This window comes from Larimichthys crocea, chromosome XVII, assembly GCF_000972845.2.
Source record: "Larimichthys crocea isolate SSNF chromosome XVII, L_crocea_2.0, whole genome shotgun sequence".
Lineage (NCBI taxonomy): Eukaryota > Metazoa > Chordata > Actinopteri > Sciaenidae > Larimichthys > Larimichthys crocea.
This window is the reverse complement of record NC_040027.1, coordinates 11,354,315-11,376,398: the sequence shown is the minus strand read 5'-3', so window position 1 is coordinate 11,376,398 and position 22,084 is coordinate 11,354,315. Positions and strand designations below refer to the sequence as shown.

The following is a 22,084-nucleotide window of genomic DNA, read 5'->3' as shown; positions in this document are numbered from 1 at the left end:
TGAAAAATCTACAAATAAACAATTGAAAACCTACTAGATTACCCAAAAAAATAAATATCTTGGACCATGAAATGTTGACTTTTGTTGATATGTTCTCATCGTACAGCCAAGTAATTTATAAAGTCAGTTCATTCATAACTTTTGGGAAGCTAGGCTTTGAACAAACTCCAGTCACTAGGTTATTAACAAAGCTAAAATTATCTCTAGTTGCCATATAAACTTTAAGTGATATCAAAGCTGTGATTTACTGTAGGAGGATAAACACCAGCCAATGGTCAACAGGTCAGGAAATCTTTAAACACTGATAAATATCTTTCTCAATCAATAACACCTCATTCGAACACATTCCCCAAGCATTGCTGCACTTTTCCCATTGAGTTGCTAAGTGTTGTAGTGACACCTGGTGGTCATTTGATTCAAACTAAAAGTGTAAAATTGTGCGAGACGACGAAGTAAAAACCAGAAAATCACTGAAAAACATCTCAACAGTATATTATTTTTATTAGTTTCTGTAACCAAACCGAGAGAATGTAAATAAGACCGTACATATTTTAATACAGCGATGAAACCCCTGTACAAGTTCAACAAAAAAACAAAAGAAAAAAAAACAAAAGAAAAAAAAAAATCATTAACCCTCCCTCCCTCATCCATCCTCCAAAGCAAGGACTCTTCCCCCAGCTAGGGTTTGAGGTGAGGAGGACACCCTCCCCACCTCAGGGTGCATACTACTGTACATATCTGAAGGACCCTTGTCACCACAACCCCAAGATGAAAGCATTGTGGGTGGGACAGCCAGCGGAGGTGAGGCAGAGACAGAAAACAGCACTGATTGCTCTCATCAGTAAAGACAACAAAACAATAAGTGTCCTTCTGCCCAAACTCTTCAGAACTTGAGGCTTCGCATTTCATCTTTTTTTCCTCATCAACCCTCACGACGAGGGGGGGGGAACAAGAACAGGACACGCTCAAAGTTTTCTACTGTTTCAACAAATCAACTCCTCGCCGTTTTCTATTCGTCTAAACAGCCCTATCCTGCTATACTCTAGCTAAGGGCACTGAAATCAGTCAATAGCAGCAGGTCTGGGTGCTTTACAGTGAAGTGTGTATTGGTATGTGTTGGTGTGACAGCAAGGATGGGTGTGAAAGCAGTGAAAGGGTGTGTGACAGTAGCCCCTAAAACTTGAACAGCTGTAAAGTAGTGATCATACATCATCCCATGTAATCCTTTTAAGTCCACTCAAAACTCTGCTGCCACGGCAACAGCAATCCTAAAAAAAGGCTGTGACATCATCTCTGCGCTGCTTTAACCTTTGGCTAAATATACAAGAGAGTCCAGCTACGAGCTTTCCCCCCCGTTTATACCACAAACACACACCTGACACACACACACCCCCGACACATCAATAATTCTCAGGCAAGGAGATGAGAGCAGAAGGCAGGAGCACAGGCTCACAGGCAGACTAATCAATAAATCAATCATTAAATTCAATTAACTGCTGCAATTTTCACATTTCCATTCTGGTAAAAACAAAACTCCCAAAAAAAACAAACAAAATGACGAAAGATTTTCTGATTTCATGTCTCTGTGCGGTAACCGTGGTTGAAACCGTTGAGTGAGCGTGTGTGTGCGCTCGCGTGGTGCGTTTCCACGAGCACGATTCTCTGGATTAGTTACGACGGGAGATTTGGGCAACGAAAAGTGTGCTTCACTAAATGACGTCTCCTTAACAAGATTGTTTCGACTACAAAAACAAAAAAACTGATTCATTCTTTTCGTTAACAAAAACAGGTTTCTCCTATAATATGCGTGATCCTATCTGGGAAAAAGAAATAAAATAAAGAAACAAATCAAGAGCCATTAAAAAAAAAAAAAGGCAAACTCAGCAGCAAATCTCGTTTTTTAAATTTTCTTCCTCGAACTCGCCTCTTATCTACCGTCACTGTAGATTTCTATGGAACAACTTGTGCAGCCATTTTAAATCGGCATCTAAACACGATGGAAGAATCCAACTCAAACGCCGCCACCTACAGCGGGACAAGACAGGGGAAGAAAGAAGAGAGGAAGAGGATTATGTATATGCAGGACGATGCCTACTCTCAGGAACCACTACCATCTGGATCTCAACTCCTCCTCCTCCCCCACGCTGTCCCCCCCCCAGGGCTGATATGAGGTGGTGACTGAGTGAATGTGGCTCGATTCTCTCTCTCTTCCATCCATGCATATCGTCGTCCGAAGAGGGTTGGCAGCTCTTTACTTGCCCTCCTCTGGTTTGATGGCCTGCGGTTTAATGGGGCCAGTCCGTATTGGCTTGGCCGTGGAGATGGGGGGTTTGTCAGAATCTGCACCTCCTGCCTGGTGGTTTGGGGCCGAGGGGTCGAGTGGGGGTTTTCCTCCCTGATCAAGCCGAGACACTTTGCTGACTTGCGGAGCTTTGAGTTGCTGCTGTTGTTGTTGCTGCTCTGAGAAGAACTTATGAGTGGACTGGAGCACCTCAGCCCGCTGCTTTGCCTGTAGAGTAAATATTAAGTCAACACACTGTTCACTAAAAGATTAAAAGAAGAGATGCACAGAATCAGCAGATAAAATACGGAAACAGACCTTTAGGTCCTGTTCAGCCTTCAGAGCCGCCTGTGTGCCTCTGGGTGCAAGGGAGGCACCAGGAGGTCCTCTGGGAGGGTGCTGGCTGTGCTGTGGGTGCTGCGGGTGTTGAGGGTGCTGCGGGTGCTGAGGGTGTTGTGGGTGCTGTTGGTGCTGAGACCGGGGATGGGGCATGAGACCACCACCCAAATTGGGTGACATTTGAGGGCCCATGGGAGAACGCTGGACACCTCCAGCAAACGAGTTAGCATGAGGAGGTCTGACCAGGGGGGAGACGATGTTGGGCTGAGACAAAATCTGAAATGAAGATGGAACAGTTGATCCTAGTGCCGATAACCAGCGAATTATATGAGAACCATGAAAAAGAATTTATTCTACCTGTGGGTTGAACTGGCCAGGGAAGTGCTGCGTCATTCTCATGCCAGCAGAGCTAGGCTGAAACTGCTTCTGGTACAGCATGCTGTTCATCTTACTGGACTGGCTACTTGGAGAGGTGGAGCTGGCCCTGCAGGCGGAGGAGAGGGAAAACATAAAACCACGTGAAGAAAGTGTGTGACAAAAGGACACATGATGGATTAACGACACGATACGGCACGCAGCCCTGCTTTTAGGCACGTGTGAGATTTGGTGATACATGTTTACACACATTTTCAACACCAAATGTGATTTTTGGAGGTGGACTGAAATGAGATGATGCGTTCAGGTCCGGCTGCTCAAACTGGATTTCAAAGAAAAAACTGCAGCAAACAATGTTGACTTCCAATCCAGTGTTGGAGAGCATCACAGGAGCAGGATGGTTCTGCTCAGCCACTAACGGAGCAGCATGAAGGCCAAACAGACTGAACATACGTACAGACAACGCTGCATCACCAGCTGTCATTACCACAGCAACCCATGCAGATAGTTGGTCATGGTGATGACCAGAGACACAAATCCGATCTGATCACTTGTAAATAACAGTGTAGACAGTCTGTCTTAATGATCTGCAGTTTAAACAAAGCCACAGTCAGAGAGTTTGCAGGTGGTACCTGTAAGGGCTAGAAGTTGGTGTCGTGCTCCTGGCGCTGACAGGAGGAGTACCAGGCTTCACATCCATCCCACTGCCAAAGAGTTTCAGATCCATGTCCATCTGTAAAGTGACAACACAAAAAACGGTTAGAGCACTTCTAAAGATCAAAACCAGCTGCAGTGTGTGTGTTTTTCAGCTGAGAGCCGCCGCACATTCCCACACTACAGTACCTTGCTGGTGGGAGGCTGCATCATGCTGTGGTTGGGACCCATAATGCCTCGGTACTGCTGGGACACCGGGGGCTGACGGTTGATGTTTGGTGGTTGGGCCTGTGGAGGAGTGGGCGGCAGCGCCAGGAGGGGCTGGCCTGCACTCGAGCCAAAGTTTGGCAGGGACAGCTGGGAACTGGGCAGAGGGACAGTCACCTGGAGAGAGATTAAAATGCACAAATGTTAGATACTAAGAAAAGATCAGTTATTGATTATTAATATTTACTGGCATGTTATTCACAGGTTACCTGCTGCATTGCAGAACTGGGTGACTGAGTGTTGCTATAGTAGCTGCTCTGGCCATGTTGCTGCACCTGCCCGGAGTACATGTTCGAATGCTGATTCATCCCCTGTCGAGCCTGAGCCAAAGACACAAACACATCAGATGGAATATGTACAAAATAAATGTCAGGCAGTATTTCATGGTTGAGGTGAGCAGATGGGTTACCTGCAGCAGGTGTGTGTCAATGAGCTGGGAGCCTCCCATTCCAGAAGGCTGGTTGAGCTGTGGCTCAAACAGAATGGGAATGTGCTGGGTGGAGGAGGGCTGCTGATAGGCCAGATTAGACTGAGGCTTGCCCAGCTCCGCTGCCTGCACGCCGGGGTAGCTGTGCAGGGAAGGTCCTGACAGCATCATGGAGGGCTGTGAAAGGCTGCTCTGCATGAACGCCTGCTGAGACCTGAGGAAGGACGGAGGGTCAGATAACAGAACAATGGGCACACTGCTGCGTTTTGAAGCACAGAACTGAACACCTGCTGTGTTGTGTTTTACCTGTATGGCTGCAGAGCAGAGCTGAACAGGTCCTGTGGCTGGGAGACCGGTGGACCAGTGCTGAGTCCTAGCTGGGCCTGGTGTGTGTGTTGATGTTGGTGTTGGTGTTGATGTTGATGTTGGTGTTGATGTTGATGCTGAGGCTGACCTTGCAGTGGAGCATAGATAGGGATGGGAATTTGCTGCACTGCTGTCGGCTATAAGGCGGAGGAAACAGGTAGTTTTAGAGTCAACATGGAAAAAACAAACATTTCTGGAGCATGTCACTGATCTGAAAAGAAAATCCTACCTGCGAGAGGCCGGGCTGGAAGCCTTGCTGCTGCGCCAGGGAGGGAGGAGCCAGGCGAGGGTGGGGGGTACTGAAGAGGTGGCTAGTGTCCATGTAGAAGGCTGGAATCTGAGCTGCAGAACCTGGACGAATCCAGGATTACAATGTTAGCGATTAATAACAGACATGACCTCTACAAGGGTTTCCACTTCATCATTTCAAAGCAGCCGACATGTACAACATAAGTAACACCACGGGTCAGTGTCACGTTTCCCTCACCTGCTGCAGACTGAGAGACGTACACCTGTGGGGTCTGCTGCTGCTGGGGCAGGAGAGGAGGCACACAGCCCAACTGAGAGAAGCTGCCACTACTACTGCTACTGCTGGAGGAAGACAAACTTCCACCCTGCAGCTGCTGGGGCTTCACCTTACAGATGTTAGGGGGGTCAGAGGCTGTGGTGGTCTTGGTGCTGAGAGATGATGTCGTATAGGTACCAGCACCTGCAGGGTGGAGATAAACATGTGGTGAACACAATTTATCAGAATGGATGCTCGACACAGTATCCCAAAACAAACACAGGTTAAGTCAGTGTACTGTAAGGTTACCTGACAGCGAGGTGCTCGGGGTAACAGAAGCCACAGGGATCTGTGGCATGGAGGCTGAGGAGAAGGTGGAGTATGAGGATGCACAGGAGGTGATCGGGGAGGAAGAAGAAGTGACTGGAGAATTCTTCTCCAGGCTCGGGGAGTTCTCCCACGCTTTACGAGCCGATTCCATCTGAAGGAAACAGAAAGTATTTAGGTAACATTCACAGAAAAACATTTCTTTGAGATGGTGATGTTTCCTGCAGTGTGCTGCACATCTCGGCACCTTTAGTGTTAGGTCAACAGTAGCAGGAGAGACGGTGCTGAGGCTGGGGCTCTGCTGCAGGGTCTCTCGACGAGGGAGGGGCAATGAGTGGGGTAGGGCCACCTGAAACACACAAAACCCCCATCAAAGCATTTGAATAATGCAAACTTATAAAAACTGTATGACTCAGATGTGTGACCTGCTCAAATTAAGAGATGTGTGCTCACATTTGCCACCAAACTCTCTTCCATTTTACTCCCTCCTGTGGGAACACTGTCAGCCAGTGAGGAGGAGGGGGCAGTGTAGTCAGTGACGGACTCCTGAGAGGAAAAGACAAATTCACTTAACATAATCAATCTGATACACCTGACTCACTCACATCATTAAAAAAATGGTCTAGTTGTGAGGTTATGTGACAATAATATACCTTGGAGTTACTGTTGTACTCTGCTGAGGGCACTGTGATCATTCCCTCGATGTCTCCTCCCAGCTCTGGTACCGTGGTGTCACTGGTGGGGGGACTTGAGTCTGTGGCTCTACTGACACCTCCTCCAGGGACTCCTCCCTCCATCCCCTCGCCTTCTCCTCCACGTGCATCTTTGGCCTTGCGGTTCTTTAAAGAGCGCTCTTTACCAATGGGACCTGGCTTGTACTCCTTGGTTTCCACTGGTTCCATTTCAGGAAGCTGGAGAGGAGATGACTGAACATTTATATTGGAGCGGAGTTTTTAAGTATTACCAGGAATCAGCTTGAAACAGTTTCTTCTGTGGCAGACTTACCTTCTGGGTTTTGATTGGGCCAGCTCGAGGTTGTTTCTGTCTCTGTTCTTTGGGAGCAGGTAGTTTGTTTTCAGAGACAGTTTCTAGTAATGCTGGAACTCCATCACTATCCGTGCTGCCTGCAGACGATGGCGCTCCAAACTGAATACTGTCTATTGCCAATTCGACACTTCCCTCTGACCCAGGCTTCACACCCTGAAACAAAATATACAATGTTTTCATGGTTTATAATGTAAAAATTACAAAATGAGCACACACACTACAGAAAAGTTGAGACATGCATATTTAAAAAACACACACCTCAGAGGAGACAGTGCCAGTAAAGGAGGTAAGAGGTTTGTTCCAGGCACTCACAGAAGGTGGCTGGGGAGGGCTGATTGGACCAACTGCAAAAACATGTCACATATTTTAGAGAGCTTGATATAAAAATTCACTTCTGCATCTAAAGATTCAGAAGTCAATTCAAATTTGAGACATTTTTAACATGAGCTGATGTGTCCACTCACGCTTCTTGACATCAGGGAGGACAGTGGAGCCTGCTACCTTGTTTTCCCACAGTTCTGTACCTAGAGTGCTGTGTGTCTGCGTGGGGGCAGGCGGTAGGCTCTTTGAGGTAAAGTCCACAGTGGTGGGGGGGATGGTGGGCAGAGGAGCAACCGATCCTTCCAGAGTCTGAGGGGATGCAGCGGGCTGGGAGGAGGCAAGATGAGAATGCTGGGGAGCAGAAATAGGGGGCTGCGGTTGGGCCTGTGGTGTGGAGGCTACGGGAGGCTGAGACTGTGAGGCCTGTTGCTGCTGCTGCAGCTGCTGCTGTTGTTGTTGCTGCTGCTGCAGCTGTTGTTGTTGTTGCTGCTGCTGTTGTTGTTGCTGTTGTTGCTGTTGTTGTTGCTGTTGTTGCTGTTGTTGCTGCTGCGATGACTGCTTCTTAGCAAATCTTGGTGGCAGCTTTCCTCCACCTCCTCTGCCCTTCTCACCAGAGCCCTTTTTACTCCAGTTCTGTAGAGTAGTACAAGCATTAGTACAGGTATTGGTTTTGGTTTTTATTGTGGCTGAAGAGTAGTAACTGCCTTCTCTTACCTGAGTTGTCTGCTCTTCCTTTTTCCGCTTCTCTTCGTCCTGCAGCCGTTTTTGTTGCTTACGGGAGACGACCTCTGTGAAGCCGTCATCGTTGGTGCTGGACTGTGGGTCCTCTGTGGTAGTGACCTCTGGGTGGTCATCGATGATCACAACACCTACAGGACAAAAAAAGGGATCCATACATTTACATTCAGTTTTCGGGCTCCTGACTAGTAAGAGTGTCAGAAGACAAAGTGTTTTCTCACTGGCGTAGTTGTTCAGATCAAACTGAGAAAGAGCATTCTCCTTGGGCTTCTTGGCAGCCTGTTTGGCCTCATCTTTGCGACGGGCAGACTGTTCCTTTGCGGACCTCTGGGCTGCTCCTCCAGCGGATGGTGCGGTCCCCTCCGAGTTCTGCTGGGCTGCAGGGCTGTTTGATTCAGAGACACATTTAGTAAGTGAGGTGGTGGCAGTGTGAGACGCTGAACTACATGTGAATTCATAATGCAATGACGTGATATTTGTGCAAATAAATCGCTCAGCTGCAAGCACAAAATATGCCCCTATTGTTTAATTCATTACCGCCCTCGCACTGAAGTAGAAAACGACAAAGAAGCCACTAGACAGCAAATGTGTTGATGCACTAGATGAAAGGAAAATATGTTTTCACTCTGCTTTGTCAGATAAAACCAGAACCAAGGGTAGGAGTCTAAAAATATCAGCGCACTGATGCCATATTTAGTTATCTTTTAAGCAGAAACACTTTGATGGTCGATCACAGTGCACTTGAGGACATTAATCCACCCAAGTGGAGAATCCTTTAACAGCCTGAGCCTATTTGGACAGGCAATACCAACAGTCTACTGAAGTATGTGGATACTGCACTGGTGTTTATGGAGTGCAACTATTAATTAGGAAGAATGCTACACAAAAAGGTTTACTGTGTGTGAGTGAACCTGCAGTGTTATTCTAGCGCACGCTGAGTCAACTTCATTGTGCAAGTGTTAATGTAAGCAGTAAAAATAAATGCTTAACGACAGACAGAAGCACGTTTGTTCCAACTCACCCTTTACGGCCGGCTTTGGGCCCTCCCCTCCTCTCCCCCTTGCCCCCTGTGTAACTCCGGCCTGGTTTGGCTCCACTGTTGCCTCTACGATTTTGTCTCTCTGTAGGCCTCTGACTTGAGAAACTCCTCTTGGCTGCAGCAGCCCCTTCACGTTTTGGGGTCATCCCTCCATCAGGAGGACTTTTATTGGGAGTCAAAGAGCCCTGGGGCGGTACAGGTGCCGGGGTTGAGGCAGTGGCTGCTTCATTAGCGGCCTCCAGCACTCCTTTCCTTTCTTCCCGCTCTCTCCTTTCATTGAAGTCGCTGCTCTCAGAGGCAGTTTCCCACTCTTCGTTGGCTTGATCGGAAGAGTTCTGGTTGGACAGGTCAGGGGATTTGGTACCGACTGCAGTGATTGTGGGGGTGCTGGTCTCTGGCAAAGAAGCTTCTACAGGAGAGGGCAAATCCGTTGCAGGCATATTGGCTGCCACTTCCGCAGGCACAGTTACAGGGGTTCCTGGAGCTCTAGACAGGGTTGGAGAGAGAGAAGTTGGAGCAGGGGCAGAGCTAGGGACAGCAGCAGCAGGCACTGGAAGTAAAGGGACAGGTGGACTTGGGACTATCTCTCCAGTAGCTAACACTGCAGCTTCCCGTTCTTTCAAGCGCCTGAAGCGGGGAGGTTTATCTTGCCTGGGTGGCCGTGCTGGTCTGGAGCGGCGAGGTCTTTCTCTACTACTCTGAGGAGCCCCATCCCCAAATTTCTTGCTATCAGACTTAGGAGGCCGTCGGTCATTGAGAGGATTGTCATATCTTGGTGTAGGCTCGGTGTCCTCAGGCCTGAATGTCTCCATGGGTTTAGAGGGCCACTGAGAGGAGGACTCTCTAGCCATGGGCCGTCTAAGAGGGGCTGAGCGAGGGCCGCCACGTTCCCTTGTTCCTCCTCGTCTGCTGTATAGTCCTCCTCTTCCTCGGCGTGAAGGCTCTCCTTTAGGAAGGAATCCTGGTTTGGGCCTGCCATCATCGTCCATTCTGGAGCCAACCTTTTCCCCCATGTGAGGAGGTCCAAAGCCTGGCTTGTGAGGACCAGACCGGGCCTCCCCAGGGAGCTCTCGTCTCAGTGGACGGCTGGGTTTGGTGCTCGGCTCACGGTCAGAGGGTCCAGTATCACTGGCAGACTCCCTCCCACCTTCACTTTCAGAATCTGTGTCTGAACCGCGGCGCCGTCTACGTTTTGGTATAACCTCAAAGTCTGAGCTCTCGCTGCGTGTCTCACTTTCCTCCCTGTTGCGGAAGGCAGCAGCGCCTCCAGCAGAAGGCAAGTCAGAGCGCGATCGGGGCTCTCGATAAGGGTACTCTGCTCGGCTTCGACCACGCGTCCCCCTGCCTCTGCCGCTGTAAGTCCCCCGGTAGCTCCGTCCTCTGGAGTAATACTCCCCTCGACCACGTCCTTTAAAATTTGAGTCAGTAGGCCACTCTCTGTCTCTGTCCTTGTCCATTTCCTTCTCTCTTTCGCGGTCCCTCTCCCTGTCTTCTCGTCGGTAGGCACGTGGAGGAAGATTGGAATCTTTCCTGGAGGGCAGTTTGGGTTCTGGGTGTTTGTCATTGCTGGGTGGTTTGTCTGCTTTCTCCTCCTGAGATGAAGAGGTTGGAACCCCAGATGAAGGCTGAGAGTCTCTAGTTCTTTGATGGCCAGACGGTGTTTCCTCAGCCTGGGCAGCTTCTCTCTTCCCCTCAGCCTGAGGTCTGGAGCCCTCAGACACAGCAGCAGCTGCAGAAGGAGCTTTGGACAACTGATCTTTTTTGGACCGGTCTCCTCTTTCTCCTCTCTCATGACGCTTTTCTCTTTCTTCTCTTTGCTCTCGCTCTTCTTTCATGTCCCTTAAGACAGGCTTCTTTATTGGCCCAGACCTGCGGACAGGTCTATCTCCCCCTGGTCCTTCTCTGCGTCCGGCCCCTGATCGTCCACCCCAGCGCAGCTCAGCTTTCTGCTTGTTAGGGGCTGGTAAAGGCAGCTTCTCTTGTTTGTGTAATCCATCAGCAGGGGGTGTAGCCCTGTTGCTGGTGACTGCAGCCTGGGGGTAGAGTTCGTTCTGTGCTTTATCATCAGCCCGTTCTCCTGTGTCCTGTAGCTCTAGTGATTTTGTTCCCAGCGGTAGCCCATCAAACCTGGGCTCATCCAGCTTAAGGGAGTGACTGGAACCCTGGGAGACACTTCTCTGGAGCATAGCTTGACCAAGAGCTTCTACCTCTTCCCCACTGGGTAGTCCTGCCTCTTCAGGATCAAAGGCTGGGCCTACAGGAACCCTGTCAAGAGGCCCCGAGGCATCCTCTGGGCCCTGGGTAAATGCTGACAGGGACTCTGTAGGATCCTGGAAGAAGTTACTTTTATGTGAGTCCAATGCACTGTGGTCCTGTGGATATATAGCTGGAAGACCCCTGTCCAGGTCCAAACCAGAGTCCATCCTGTAGAGAAACAATTGATGTGGCGTCATGTAGAGAAAAGGAGATTTTTCTTATGTTGTCATTTATATATATTTGGGATTTATTTTTACCTCGGCTCCTTGTTATCGTCTCGTCCTTTTGGAGGCGTTACAGATGGTAATGGCTCTGACTGTGGGTATGGGTCTGATCCCCATACCATCCGTGACTCTGAGGGCAGACCATGGTCACGAATTGGTCGAGTCAAGTGGTCAAAGGAGTCAGAGCTGGAGCTAGAGTTGTCACCAGGCTCTCTGCGCACAATCTGCTTCGGAGGCATTCTCCCTGAAGAGGACAAAACAGAGCTCATTAGTATATTAAGCACAAACTAAGAAACATTTATTCTTCATTTCTACTCCACATAACTCCCTACCAGGGTGGATGTTAGTTGGCATGTCCATGGGAGGACGTCCTGACATCATGCGGGGGTCCATGTAGGACTGCATCATAAGCCAGCGGGGATCAAACCCCATTGAGGCCAGGTGCTGGTGGTGGGGGCCCATAGGTTGATACATGGAGCGATGTTGCTGTTGCTGCTGCTGTTGTTGGGAAGCTGGAACTCCGCCACCTCCTGATGGGGACACAGAGCCTCCACTCTGCTGCTGTTGTTGTTGCCATTGTTGCTGCTTCATCTGCTCCTACAAGATCAATGAGGGACAGCGACAAAGAAAATGTAAGATCAGTAAAACTTAAAAAAATTCTTCTCTTAATGTGTTGGCACACTGCATAGTAGTAGTAGTAGTAGGAGTATGATATTGCACCTATACATCGGCTATAGAAAAGGAATGTAATGCTTAAACTATTCCACTATTAGCCGTACTTTAAAACGTCATGGTTTTGTCACCTTAAAAGGGCTCAGTTACATTGAATATTTCTGTCACTAAGTCGTGGTGGAGTTGGGCTTTCAGTGCAACAGAAACTGAAAGCAATGAAGCAGCATCAATGGAGTATTTAGGAGCACGGTTTATAAATGTAATGCTCATCTCATCAAATCCCCTCAAGGACATAACTCCTGCATAAAAGATGCTATCAATTTTCTTTAATTTTTATAGATCCGTAGTGTTGTGAAATAAATTACTGCTTTATAATCATGAAACCTCAGGCTATAATCGTAACATCAAATATAATAAATGTCGCATCCCTACTGTGTAAAAAAGGTCAAAAGTCTAATTAACCAAAGTTAAATTGAAAAGACTAAATGTGAAAACAAACTAAGATTCATTACCAAGTCTCCTTTTTGTTCACCGTTTGGAAGCCCAACCACATATTATATTATTACATTGTAATATCAAGAAGCCAGATGTGGACACATTTACCTGCTGTCGAAGGAAGCGAGGCGGCAAAGACTTTTGAAACTGTTTGGAATAGCCTGAGGTAAGAGAGGGACGCATAGCAGCTGCCGCTTCTCCTTCCAGCTGTGGGGGTGCCACAGGGACTTCCTCCCCACTGGGTGTGTCCATGTGAGGCAGAGACAGGTGGGGCTCATCCACTGTAAGGAAACAAAAACAATAGTGTCTAGTGGAAGCTCTGACTGAAAGAATGGCAGTCAGTTGCAACTATGCAATCCTATACATGCTTTATACTTAAATAAAAAAGGGCTCACCTCTGTTGTCCTCTATGTTGAAATAGTCTCGTATAGGCACTGTTGTCCTGTCAGCCTGGTTCTCCTCTATCAAAGGGCTAACCTCAACCAAGGAGCTCTCTGCCTCGCTCTGAGGCTCTGGAGCTATAGTCACAGGTCTCTGAACAGGAGGGCTAGGCTGACGAGGCAAGTGAACCTCCTCCTCTACACTCGGTTCTACTATCTCTCGTTCTCGCTCCACCCTCTCCCCGTCACGATCTACCCGATCAGGTAGAGGTTGCTGCATGATTGGGACCTGTGATTGTGGAACTGGGATTGAAGGTGCAGGACTGGACACAGGAGCAGGAGCTGGAGAGGAGGATTCCTCGTGAGCGACGCCTGCTTCTTCACTGGTGGACTGAGCAGGGGCGGGTTTGCCCTCAGTCGCCTGGCGATGCTTTTCATTGAGGCGTTTAAGTTTTTCAGCACAAGCAGCAAGCCGCTGTTCTTCCATCCGCCGTTCTTCTTCCTCTCTCCTCCGCCTCGCTCGTTCTACAGCCTCAGAAACCTCCGCAGGCTTCTTTCGCTTCTGTCGCCAGGCCTCAGAGTCCTCCTCAGCACCAGGTGGTGCTGCAGCTGGTGGTTTGCTCACACGCGGGGCTGCACCACCAACAGAACGATTGCCACCCTGGAGAATAGAGAAATTAGTACAGATACGGCCTTATCGCCTTGCTGTTTAAAACAAAGTGCACACATGATGGGAGGATTGAGTAATGTTAATTCAGCTTCACCTGGTAGTCCTGTGGAGCAGCCGACTTATTGTACTGCCCCATGCTGCCTGGTGACGGCGCTCTGGGATCTACTGTGTCCGCCCATGAAGCTTTACTGCCCCCTCGGTCCTCTGACCCCTCCTTCCAGGCCTCCTGACCATCCGATGGTCGAGATCTTATACGCTCCACTTTACCCATCCACTCCCTGAAAATAATATTTAAAAAAAGAAACTAAAAACATTGCAGTGTATTTCAAAGTTGACCTCAGGCTGTTTATCAAAATCTTATTACAAATGCTCAGTGGGCACAAATTAGCTGCAATAAACTCAATTTCCAGAGCTATTTACAATTTTCCACATCAAGCAGTAACGTCAGTGCTGCCGTGCAATAACGATTTGGCTCTGAATAGATTATTGTGGCATGTTAAATCATCTAGTACACAGTGTGTTCTAAGAAAAGTTCTAAGTGTGATTAAGACGATGTGATCGTTTCACTTGTTTAGTTTCCATGTTTTAGTTTATTTAATAGAAATCACATTGTACATCCCTGCCAGCCATATTTTCGATGCATGCCATAGAGATGTGGAATTTTGGTGTATGCATTTTTGCTACAGGCAAGGCAGCCACACTTCTCAACTCATTTGTGTACAGTATGAAAATCAACTCAGACTTGAATTTGAAAATCAAAGTGAACAACTTGTCGAGTTTTATTATTGCCACTGGTATATGAAGGTATTAGTCAAGGGTAAAGGGAAAACAAACGATAAATGTAAGGCATATTTTGTAACGTGAATGTCAGTAATGTAAATTCTATTGGACTGCGATGGCAAAATACAGAAAATACTTTGGGTGGTTCTTTAATAATGAAGCACAGATGGTAATAGTGAATAAGTTAAAAATCAAAAACACTCACCAGTTTTCTCTTTTCTCTTTAGCAGCTTGGTTCTCCTCATCGTCGCTGAAGTTCAGTTTCTCAGTGTAGTCCACCTCCATCTGAGCTCCTGGATTGCAAAAAGGACCAGGTTAATTGATGCTTGAAATCCTAAACCTTTTAAAAACACCAACAATTATAGGGTAATGGATAGCTACTAACCTGCCCAGCCCTCGTCAGCGTCAGTGTCCAAGTTGTCCAGCTCTTTCAGTTCTGTTGCACTGACGATAGAGGGTCTGTCGGGGTCCTGGAGCCAAGCCTGAGGGGGAGGCTGCTGGGGTCGCACTGGACGTGGACCCCTGAACGTTGAAAAGATTAAAAGGAAACACCAGTTACTAACATTTATCGATCGTATCATGGCAAAATAAATCATCTGCTTGTTTTGTTAGTTATTAAAGAAGAATCCAGTTTAGTGTGTTTGTGAAATGATAAAATCAAACAGAAATCAGAAAAGTATGTTTATTTTGCTTAAATCGAGGCATCTATGGCTCAGCCTTGAACTCACTTTGCTCCATCTTGTGGTACAGGGTACCTGAAGTTTCCTTGCCCTGGGCCAAAAGTCATTTGAGGGTAGGCGTGGAACATCTGAAACACAAACACAGGAATCATCATGCACGGTTACAAATAGGCCAACACTACAACCAGATATGCTATATGCACATAATGTGGTCTGTCCAGAATGTTAAACTGAGACTTACATAGGGTGGCATCATGCTCCTGAACGCAGGGTCGAAGTGAGTTGGCACCCCAGCAGGGGGCTGCTGCCCCCCATTAAGTTTAGGCTGAGGAGGGCCAGAGGGGGGCAACCTCTCCCTGCCATCCCTCTTCTCCCTTTGACCCTCAGTAGTTACGTTTCGCCCAGGCTCATCAGCCTCCCCTGGTGGTGTAGAGGTACCAAGGCCCGTACTACCCTCCTCTGGTGCCCTGCTGTCCATCTCAGGGGGGCTGGGTGCAGTGTTCAAATTCCTGCCTCCGCCCTCACGCCAACTGCCAACATCTAACACGACAAAAAGAAAAAATGGTGTTTATTTGACTTGATATTCAGTCAGGAAGCACGTGGTTCCTAAACGTCAAGCAATCAGTGAACACTGAATGATGTTGATGTGCATGGGTGTGGCCATACTTTGAGGTCTGAGACTGGGCCCTGGTCCATAAGGCTCCTCCTCTTGACCGTCCCCTTTCTCCGCTTCACCAGCCGCCTGCAAGCTGGGAAACTCCTGGTGAAATTGGCTGCTCACACGAGGAGCTCCTGCGCAAAAATAAGCACATTATTAGGAATGCACAGAAATCACAAGATGCAGACTGTAATGTCTGAATGTTGTCGGAACATGGGCATTCAACCTAGGTAAGGTTTAATGAACAGGTGTAATTCTTAGAGAGCATATTTACCGTCTAGCTGTGTCTGCTTGCTGTTGGCCCAGGAGCGGCTCCCCCCAATGGAAACCTCTTGTGTCTGAAGGACTGCTGGTTTGATCTGGGGTGGCGGTGTTTCCTGTTGTCTGTGGCACATAAGACAGATGTTTCCATCATTGAAATGTAGATGACAGACACCTCATCTTCCAACTTAGGCATTAACATTTATTCTGTAGTGCTTAGCATACACCTTCATTCAGAGTAGAGCTATAGCAAAATGCATTGCCTGGTTTTAGTTTGTGTATTTCACTTCATTTATGTGAACAAGTTATTAAGTTTACCTCTCGTCCCCTGCCTCAGTTCGAGATGCCCAGCCACTACCGTCTTTGGGGACAATGTTGACGTTGGGGTCGTTTCCCTTGTTCTCTGCTTTCAGGCTGGGCAAGTTGGCCGGAGGAGGCATGCGCCTGCTGGCAGCAACTTTGCCCAAACTCTGGAGCCCATGTCTGGCAGCCACTGAGAGGAATACAGATTTCAGGGATATGGTTGTTAACAAGGTCAGTTTAAGGACTTGATCATCCTCAAAACTGTCATCAAGAGTGTCTTGATCCACTGACCTCAATTAAACAAATGATTCAAGTTTATTACAAATACAGTCTCATGGCTGGTTATTGCATGCAATAGTGTGCAAGAGTAATAGGAAATATTAGTAAAGGCTTACCTGCAGTTTTCTGGGTTTCCAGAGACTTGCCCTTGTAGGTATTGAAGAGGCTAAGGGTTGCATACTTTGTTTTGCCATCCTTTGCCTTGGTGCTCTGCCCTGACTTCTCGGACATTTCGCTGGAAACTCATTGAGTCTGGTCCTTTGGCCTCGCCCTCAGAACCAGCCTCCTATAGAGAAAGAAAAGGTGCATAAGTTAGACGTTGGGCTCTACAACAGATCTCTGAACCTTCTTTGATGTTGACCAACAAATGAAGCTGCCCTGCAATCGCTTTAGGAAGAAAAACTTAACTAGGAGATATACTATGTTAAGTGCAGCATCTCATTAGTGCTGGAGCACGCCATGGAGTTCAGGCAAGTTGCAAGCTAAGGATGTAGATATAACATAAAGATGATGCTTCAACTTTTCATGAGATGAAAAAATGTCACCTCAAAGTGATTTGTGTGCAAATGATATACAGGAAGTAGACCCACACTAATCAAATGTTAATCGATTAGATGCAATGATGGATTGAGGGGCACAATAGGAACAATATTGGACAGTAAACGGCAGAGAAATTACAGGAGAGAGAGAGAGATGTGCAACAAATATCCCCCCACCAGATGCAAACTAGGATGTTGCAGTTGCAGCTCATGGTTGACATCTTAATCTCAACCACCAGGCCACCCTTTGATCACACTTTTTCCCCTCTCCTGATACCAGTTCAAATACTGATCTCAGGGTATCCTGCAGATACCAGCGCTCTCTTTTCCCCAAATTTAAAATCGCACTATTATTTTTATTCAAGGCAACTGCCGGCCAGGGAAAAACTGAGTCACTGGCCTGTTGGATGTAACTGACAAGAGAATAGAATTTAATAATGACGTTGACAAAACTATAAATAATTTTTAAAAATGCATTAAATTGTGTCTGGCCAACATCCGATCCACCTAATAAGGTCAGCGCAGCACTGATCTAGTGGATTGGAGCACCCCCTAAATTTCAACCGTGAAGCTCCCGACATCAATCTAATGCAGAATGTTTGCCACAAACCTGCTAAAAAGAAAAAGGATTTGGACAGGTTGAGGGCTGCTCCCAAGTTTTTCTTTTGCTGGCTACATGAAAGCGGACTTTTTGCTGACCTTAGTTTGACTCCAGGTAAACCAGCTGTCAAAAATACCCCATTAAGCTTTGTTAAAACTCAGCCAGATGTTTAAATTAATGAGTTGTCTCCTCGTGTGTGTTAGGGAAAGAATCAAGAGGAGGATAGTGATGTGTGGGCAAAAGAAACACTATCGGATATGTCTACCAGTGGCAAAAAAAATATTTAATTTGTATGCAGTATGGAGACAATATAAGAAAGCAGCAGGCGTACTGACGGGTGGTGGTGGTGGGGTGCCAAAGGCAAACGGAGCAGGATTTAGGATACTTTGATGCGCAGCGAGAAACGAGGCAGAAAGTAAATTGAGTGAGCAGTACCATGGACAGAGAGACAGCATGTTTTGGGCTGCAGTGTCTTTCCTAAGTCACACAGAGGTCATTTATTATTAATGGAGCCGTGGTGGAACAGTGTCTGAGTGTGTGTTGGGGGGAGCTGACAGCTCTGATGAGCTCAGTCTCTATCTGCAACTTAGCCCTGGAACACTTTGCAAAGGAACATCCACTTAAAGGAAAAACAACCTGCGACTTATTCTGTAAAATAAAGTCAAATACAACGAGAGCACATTTCAATAAAACCCAGGTGGCAAGTTCATTTTTCCTTTAAATGCAAAGCTAATAACTGTAGAGCTCCTTAGTACTCGTAAATATAAAAATTATTCAAGTCGTATACTTATGATGTATGTGCTGTGGGATTATGAGTCTCCTCACATGATGCTTACATGAAGATTATGTATTGTGGGGCCACCAGTATCAAGAGATGATTCAGATCGGCATGCACAATTTAATTAGAGCCTGAATCTATACTCGTCTGCTTCAGATCCTTGGTACGTCTCTGTGTGTTTCTGTGCTGTGCTGCAGGTGTCTGCAGTGTCCAAAAACAACAACACACAGCTATGTGCGCCTGTTCAAATATGGAACAACGTATGCAGGATGTAAAACAGTCTACAATTTTCTCGTCCTGCTTGCGGTTGCTGATCACTAAGGGCTGAGGAATGGTGACACTGAGTATTTGGGCCTAAAGTATGTGCACAGACGCTCTCCAGCTATCTGAAAATGGTTCTTCCAGAAACAACAACACCACCAGACATGAAAGCTTGGCACAGACGAGACAAATTTGAAGAGATAACACCACATAATTAGTGTTTTCACCGGTGTCATCACGGTCTTTTAGGCCAACACACCACGAGTCATGACAAAACACCAGCAGCAGGCCACCATCTATCAAAGTGCTGTCGCAAATGTGTGCGCTTCAGAGTCCCTTGAACACATTTATGTGTAGTGAAACAGTTGCATTAATCATCATTATAAAATCAGTGTTTCTAGTATAATTTGCTCATGTGCAGTCGTGATGCTTGACAGGAGGGGAGAAGCAAAACGATCTGAATGTAGCAGCAACACTTAATTTTAAAAGTACTCTGTAAATTGCATCACTGCAGCGGGTCTAGCAAAGTAGTAGAAGAGCTTAACCCTCTCTTGGCTGTTGGGTGTGAGGGTGTTTGTCTGGGACTCCCACATGCCACAGAACACACATCAATTATATCGAACATGCCTAATCCAAATCAGAGGGTTTCGAACTGCGTCAAGACTGAAGCTGAATCAGATCATTTATCAGGAAAAGCCCCACTGAGAGATGGCCACGATTCTCTTCTTGTGAAAGGTCATCTTAAAGAGCACGTAGCGGATGACGGGCACGGGGATTTGGGTCAAGTGTGTGCAAAACAGGAGTGTGGATAAATTCTAAAAATCAAAAGAGATATGGGATACAGGATGGGAGGAACAAACAGGAAGAAATAACACTGATAAGATACAAACAGTTCTGCTTCCTCTGTGCTTAGACCACAAATTATGTTACCTGTTCAGTGCCACAGGAGAAACAAAGTCACCTGGGGGCGAGCCCACCACACAGAAGGGGTCAAATCAGAACACAATCCCTGTTCACTTCCTCTTAAGTGAGCACCATCTGCTAAATAATCAACTTGCATTGACTGAGGGTAAAGGGGAGAGATCATGCACTCTCCTTTTGAAATGTGTTCAAATGGTTGTATCAAGAGACTGCAGGAAAAAAAAAAGACCCAAGATTTGACCCCGAGCCTACAAAAGCATCCCTGCTCCCCAGCCTCAATCAGCTCAACCTGACCTCCGGCGTGACCCTGCACTCCGGCAACTACCTGCACCACAGCTCATCCATCAAGGTAAGCCAATTTCCTCTCTTTTGTAATGCTCACAAAACACCTACAGATTGGTGTCTCTGCCAGACAAGAACTAGTTTATTTGTGTGCGAACGTGCATGTGTTCCTCGCAGATTTTTGGATTTGATGTTGAAATGAATACAGCTGGCATCTTCCATCCGTCAAACATACGGCTGGTAAAATTACTTTCCTGTCTGGGTGGTGATACTTGGCAGGAGGAAATCAAGCTTCCCACTTAACGGCTCGCTGTGTTGTATTGTTCACTTTAATGGTGGAATGGCTGTTGCCTAAAAACAGACACTTAGCATCAGTGAAACACAAAAGCCCCAGAGTGGGAAAAACAATGTTTGTGGCCCAGTAGAACATTATGACTCTCTTTTGGATTGTAGATCTACTTCCAGGTTCAACCTGCGGGTCAGCTCAGATGACTTACCTGTCTAATGTAGATGGCCTAAATGATGGCTGCTGAAAGAACGGGCTTGTATTTCATTGTCCCCGTTGGTTTGCGTTATGTCTCCACTACAATGCCTAACGTGTAACATTGTATCCACCACTTACCACACACTGAGCACCCACCAACTAATCTTCACTGCATCTTCTAACATGGGTACCATTGCTTGCTTGTTTAGAAAGGTTTGGAAGGATTGGACGCCACTTAAGATTATTGTGGTTCGGCAAATACCAGCGAGATGGTCTCCCATGGGAGTTATTGGTAATTTCATCAAGCACACCAACAAGCAAATGGAGGGTGGCTATGTTTTCATTCATTAGACACATGGGTGTAATTCACAAATGAGACATTTGTTCCTGCAGATGCCAGTTTGAGATGAATGTACACATGGGAACACTTTAGAGGATTAACTCATGCTGTGTTATGCAAACTGGATCGCAATGCATCTCCTTTTAACTTTAAAAATTTTTAAAAAAAAATAAATAAATAAATCAGCGAGCCGTCCCAAACATCCTCCCTTATCTTCAGCAGCAGATCTCGGATCATTGACTGGTTTAATCAATACAAGTACTACTTCAATCAATACAATGAATGGGCCGGCCTTAAAACTAGCCAGATGCACACCCATCTGTAGTCATGAGAAGAGATACTTTTATTTATTAATCCCTCAATTCTTTTGTCAATGTGGAGAGAGATGGTGGAGTGATGGGCAGCCCCCCCTGAGGAGCACCCTGCGACGGGTTGGGGGGGGGTTCAGTGCCTTGCTCAAGGGCAGGAGGAGGTGAGCTGGCACCTCTCCGGCTACCAGTCCATCTTTATATATTTTTGGTCCATACTGGACTTGAGCCTCTATACACATAGAGACAGCATGGTGCTAGCATTTAATGGTGAGAGCACACACACTCACACAATAAAAATGTGCTTCTTCATGAGCACATTTGGGGGAACTACAGGCAAAGAGAGCTAAGTCTTGTACACATTCTGAATGATGAGAAGAAATTATAACACATCAGCAGAAGTTCAGATGAGTTGATCATCGTATTATTTGTGTAAATCACTGCCACTGACGAGCATGCAGGCCATCCTTCATGAATCAAACTACTGGTGGGCTGGGTTGCCTCTTACCGGCAGGGAGTAGAGGCCCTCTCCGCCCGGAACTCCAACCACCACCACCACCGGGCTCAAATAACATCCACACAGCCGCAAAAGTTTAAGACACAAAACGTCCACCAGCAGCACGGATGTGCATTTAAAATAAAGCGTGTTGTTTTCAGAGAGCAGGCCGCTTAGCTCAGTTTCGTTTCACTTAGTCGCCATCACATCCAAAAGCATGCTAACACCAAAGCTAGCGTTGTGTGAGCAGCGACTACAACTTTACAAAAATAAATAAATAAATAAAAAGTTCAACCCACCTGCCACCGCCGGTGCCTTCTTTTGTCCTTTCGGCTGTTCTTGTTGTGTGTGTGTGTGTGTGTAGCCCGACTTGGACCCCGGGTTCGGCCCGGTTTGTGCGTCTGGCCGGCGGATTACAAAAGCTAACGACGGTTAGCTGTTTCGGCCGTTGGCTGCCAACAAACCGCTCTCCGCGTGCACGCGGCTGACCGTTTAACGTCTTCTCCGCCCGGGTTTTTTCTCCGTAAGCCACACGGTCTGGCTGTCGTCTGTTCAGGCCGGTTACTGCGGGAGCCGGTGCTCGGTCGGTCCCGTGGTTCACTGCCGTTATCTCGCGCACGGTCCGTTTTTCTGTGGTGGAGTGAGGCCCCGCTCGCGCCGCGGCCCTGTCGCACAATCAAAGATGGCAGACTGGAGTTGCCAGATTTATCGTCTCTCATCCCCCTCTCAC

The 22,084-nt window shown here is 47.2% G+C and overlaps 1 protein-coding gene across 4 annotated transcripts; it reads right to left on the bottom strand.

The window, feature by feature from the left end:
- Positions 1-484: 484 nt before the first annotated feature.
- On the bottom strand, positions 485-22,054 carry prrc2c (proline-rich coiled-coil 2C). 4 transcript variants are annotated; one of them, XM_010751604.3, is made up of 34 exons: positions 21,654-22,054; positions 16,461-16,630; positions 16,081-16,255; positions 15,776-15,885; positions 15,510-15,635; positions 15,085-15,383; positions 14,892-14,971; positions 14,549-14,685; positions 14,369-14,456; positions 13,478-13,661; positions 12,729-13,374; positions 12,442-12,614; positions 11,499-11,763; positions 11,200-11,410; positions 8,669-11,110; positions 7,869-8,032; positions 7,624-7,778; positions 7,053-7,542; positions 6,847-6,932; positions 6,547-6,741; positions 6,195-6,467; positions 5,995-6,087; positions 5,789-5,890; positions 5,524-5,695; positions 5,197-5,418; positions 4,939-5,060; positions 4,650-4,846; positions 4,326-4,557; positions 4,126-4,236; positions 3,839-4,033; positions 3,628-3,728; positions 2,978-3,104; positions 2,600-2,896; positions 485-2,509 (listed from the first exon to the last, which is right to left on the bottom strand). In XM_010751604.3, the coding sequence occupies exons 2-34, from the start codon at positions 16,573-16,575 to the stop codon at positions 2,252-2,254; spliced, it is 8,643 nt and encodes a 2,880-aa protein (XP_010749906.3). In that variant the 5' UTR covers positions 16,576-16,630; positions 21,654-22,054; the 3' UTR covers positions 485-2,251. The 4 variants fall into 4 exon arrangements, with proteins under 4 accessions (XP_010749906.3, XP_010749907.3, XP_010749908.3 ...); XM_010751605.3 differs by having other exon boundaries at positions 4,939-5,051; XM_010751606.3 differs by having other exon boundaries at positions 6,195-6,452.
- Positions 22,055-22,084: the final 30 nt, after the last annotated feature.

Bases quoted from the DNA above. Each gene is read 5' to 3' on its own strand.
- prrc2c (XM_010751604.3), bottom strand. From the start codon at position 16,575: ATGTCCGAGAAGTCAGGGCAGAGCACCAAGGCAAAGGATGGCAAAACA. The intron at 16,256-16,460 runs GTAAGCCTTTAC...TATTCCTCTCAG, and splicing joins GGAAACCCAGAAAACTGCAG to TGGCTGCCAGACATGGGCTC. The intron at 14,457-14,548 runs GTTAGTAGCTAT...TTTGCAATCCAG, and splicing joins CGCTGACGAGGGCTGGGCAG to GAGCTCAGATGGAGGTGGAC.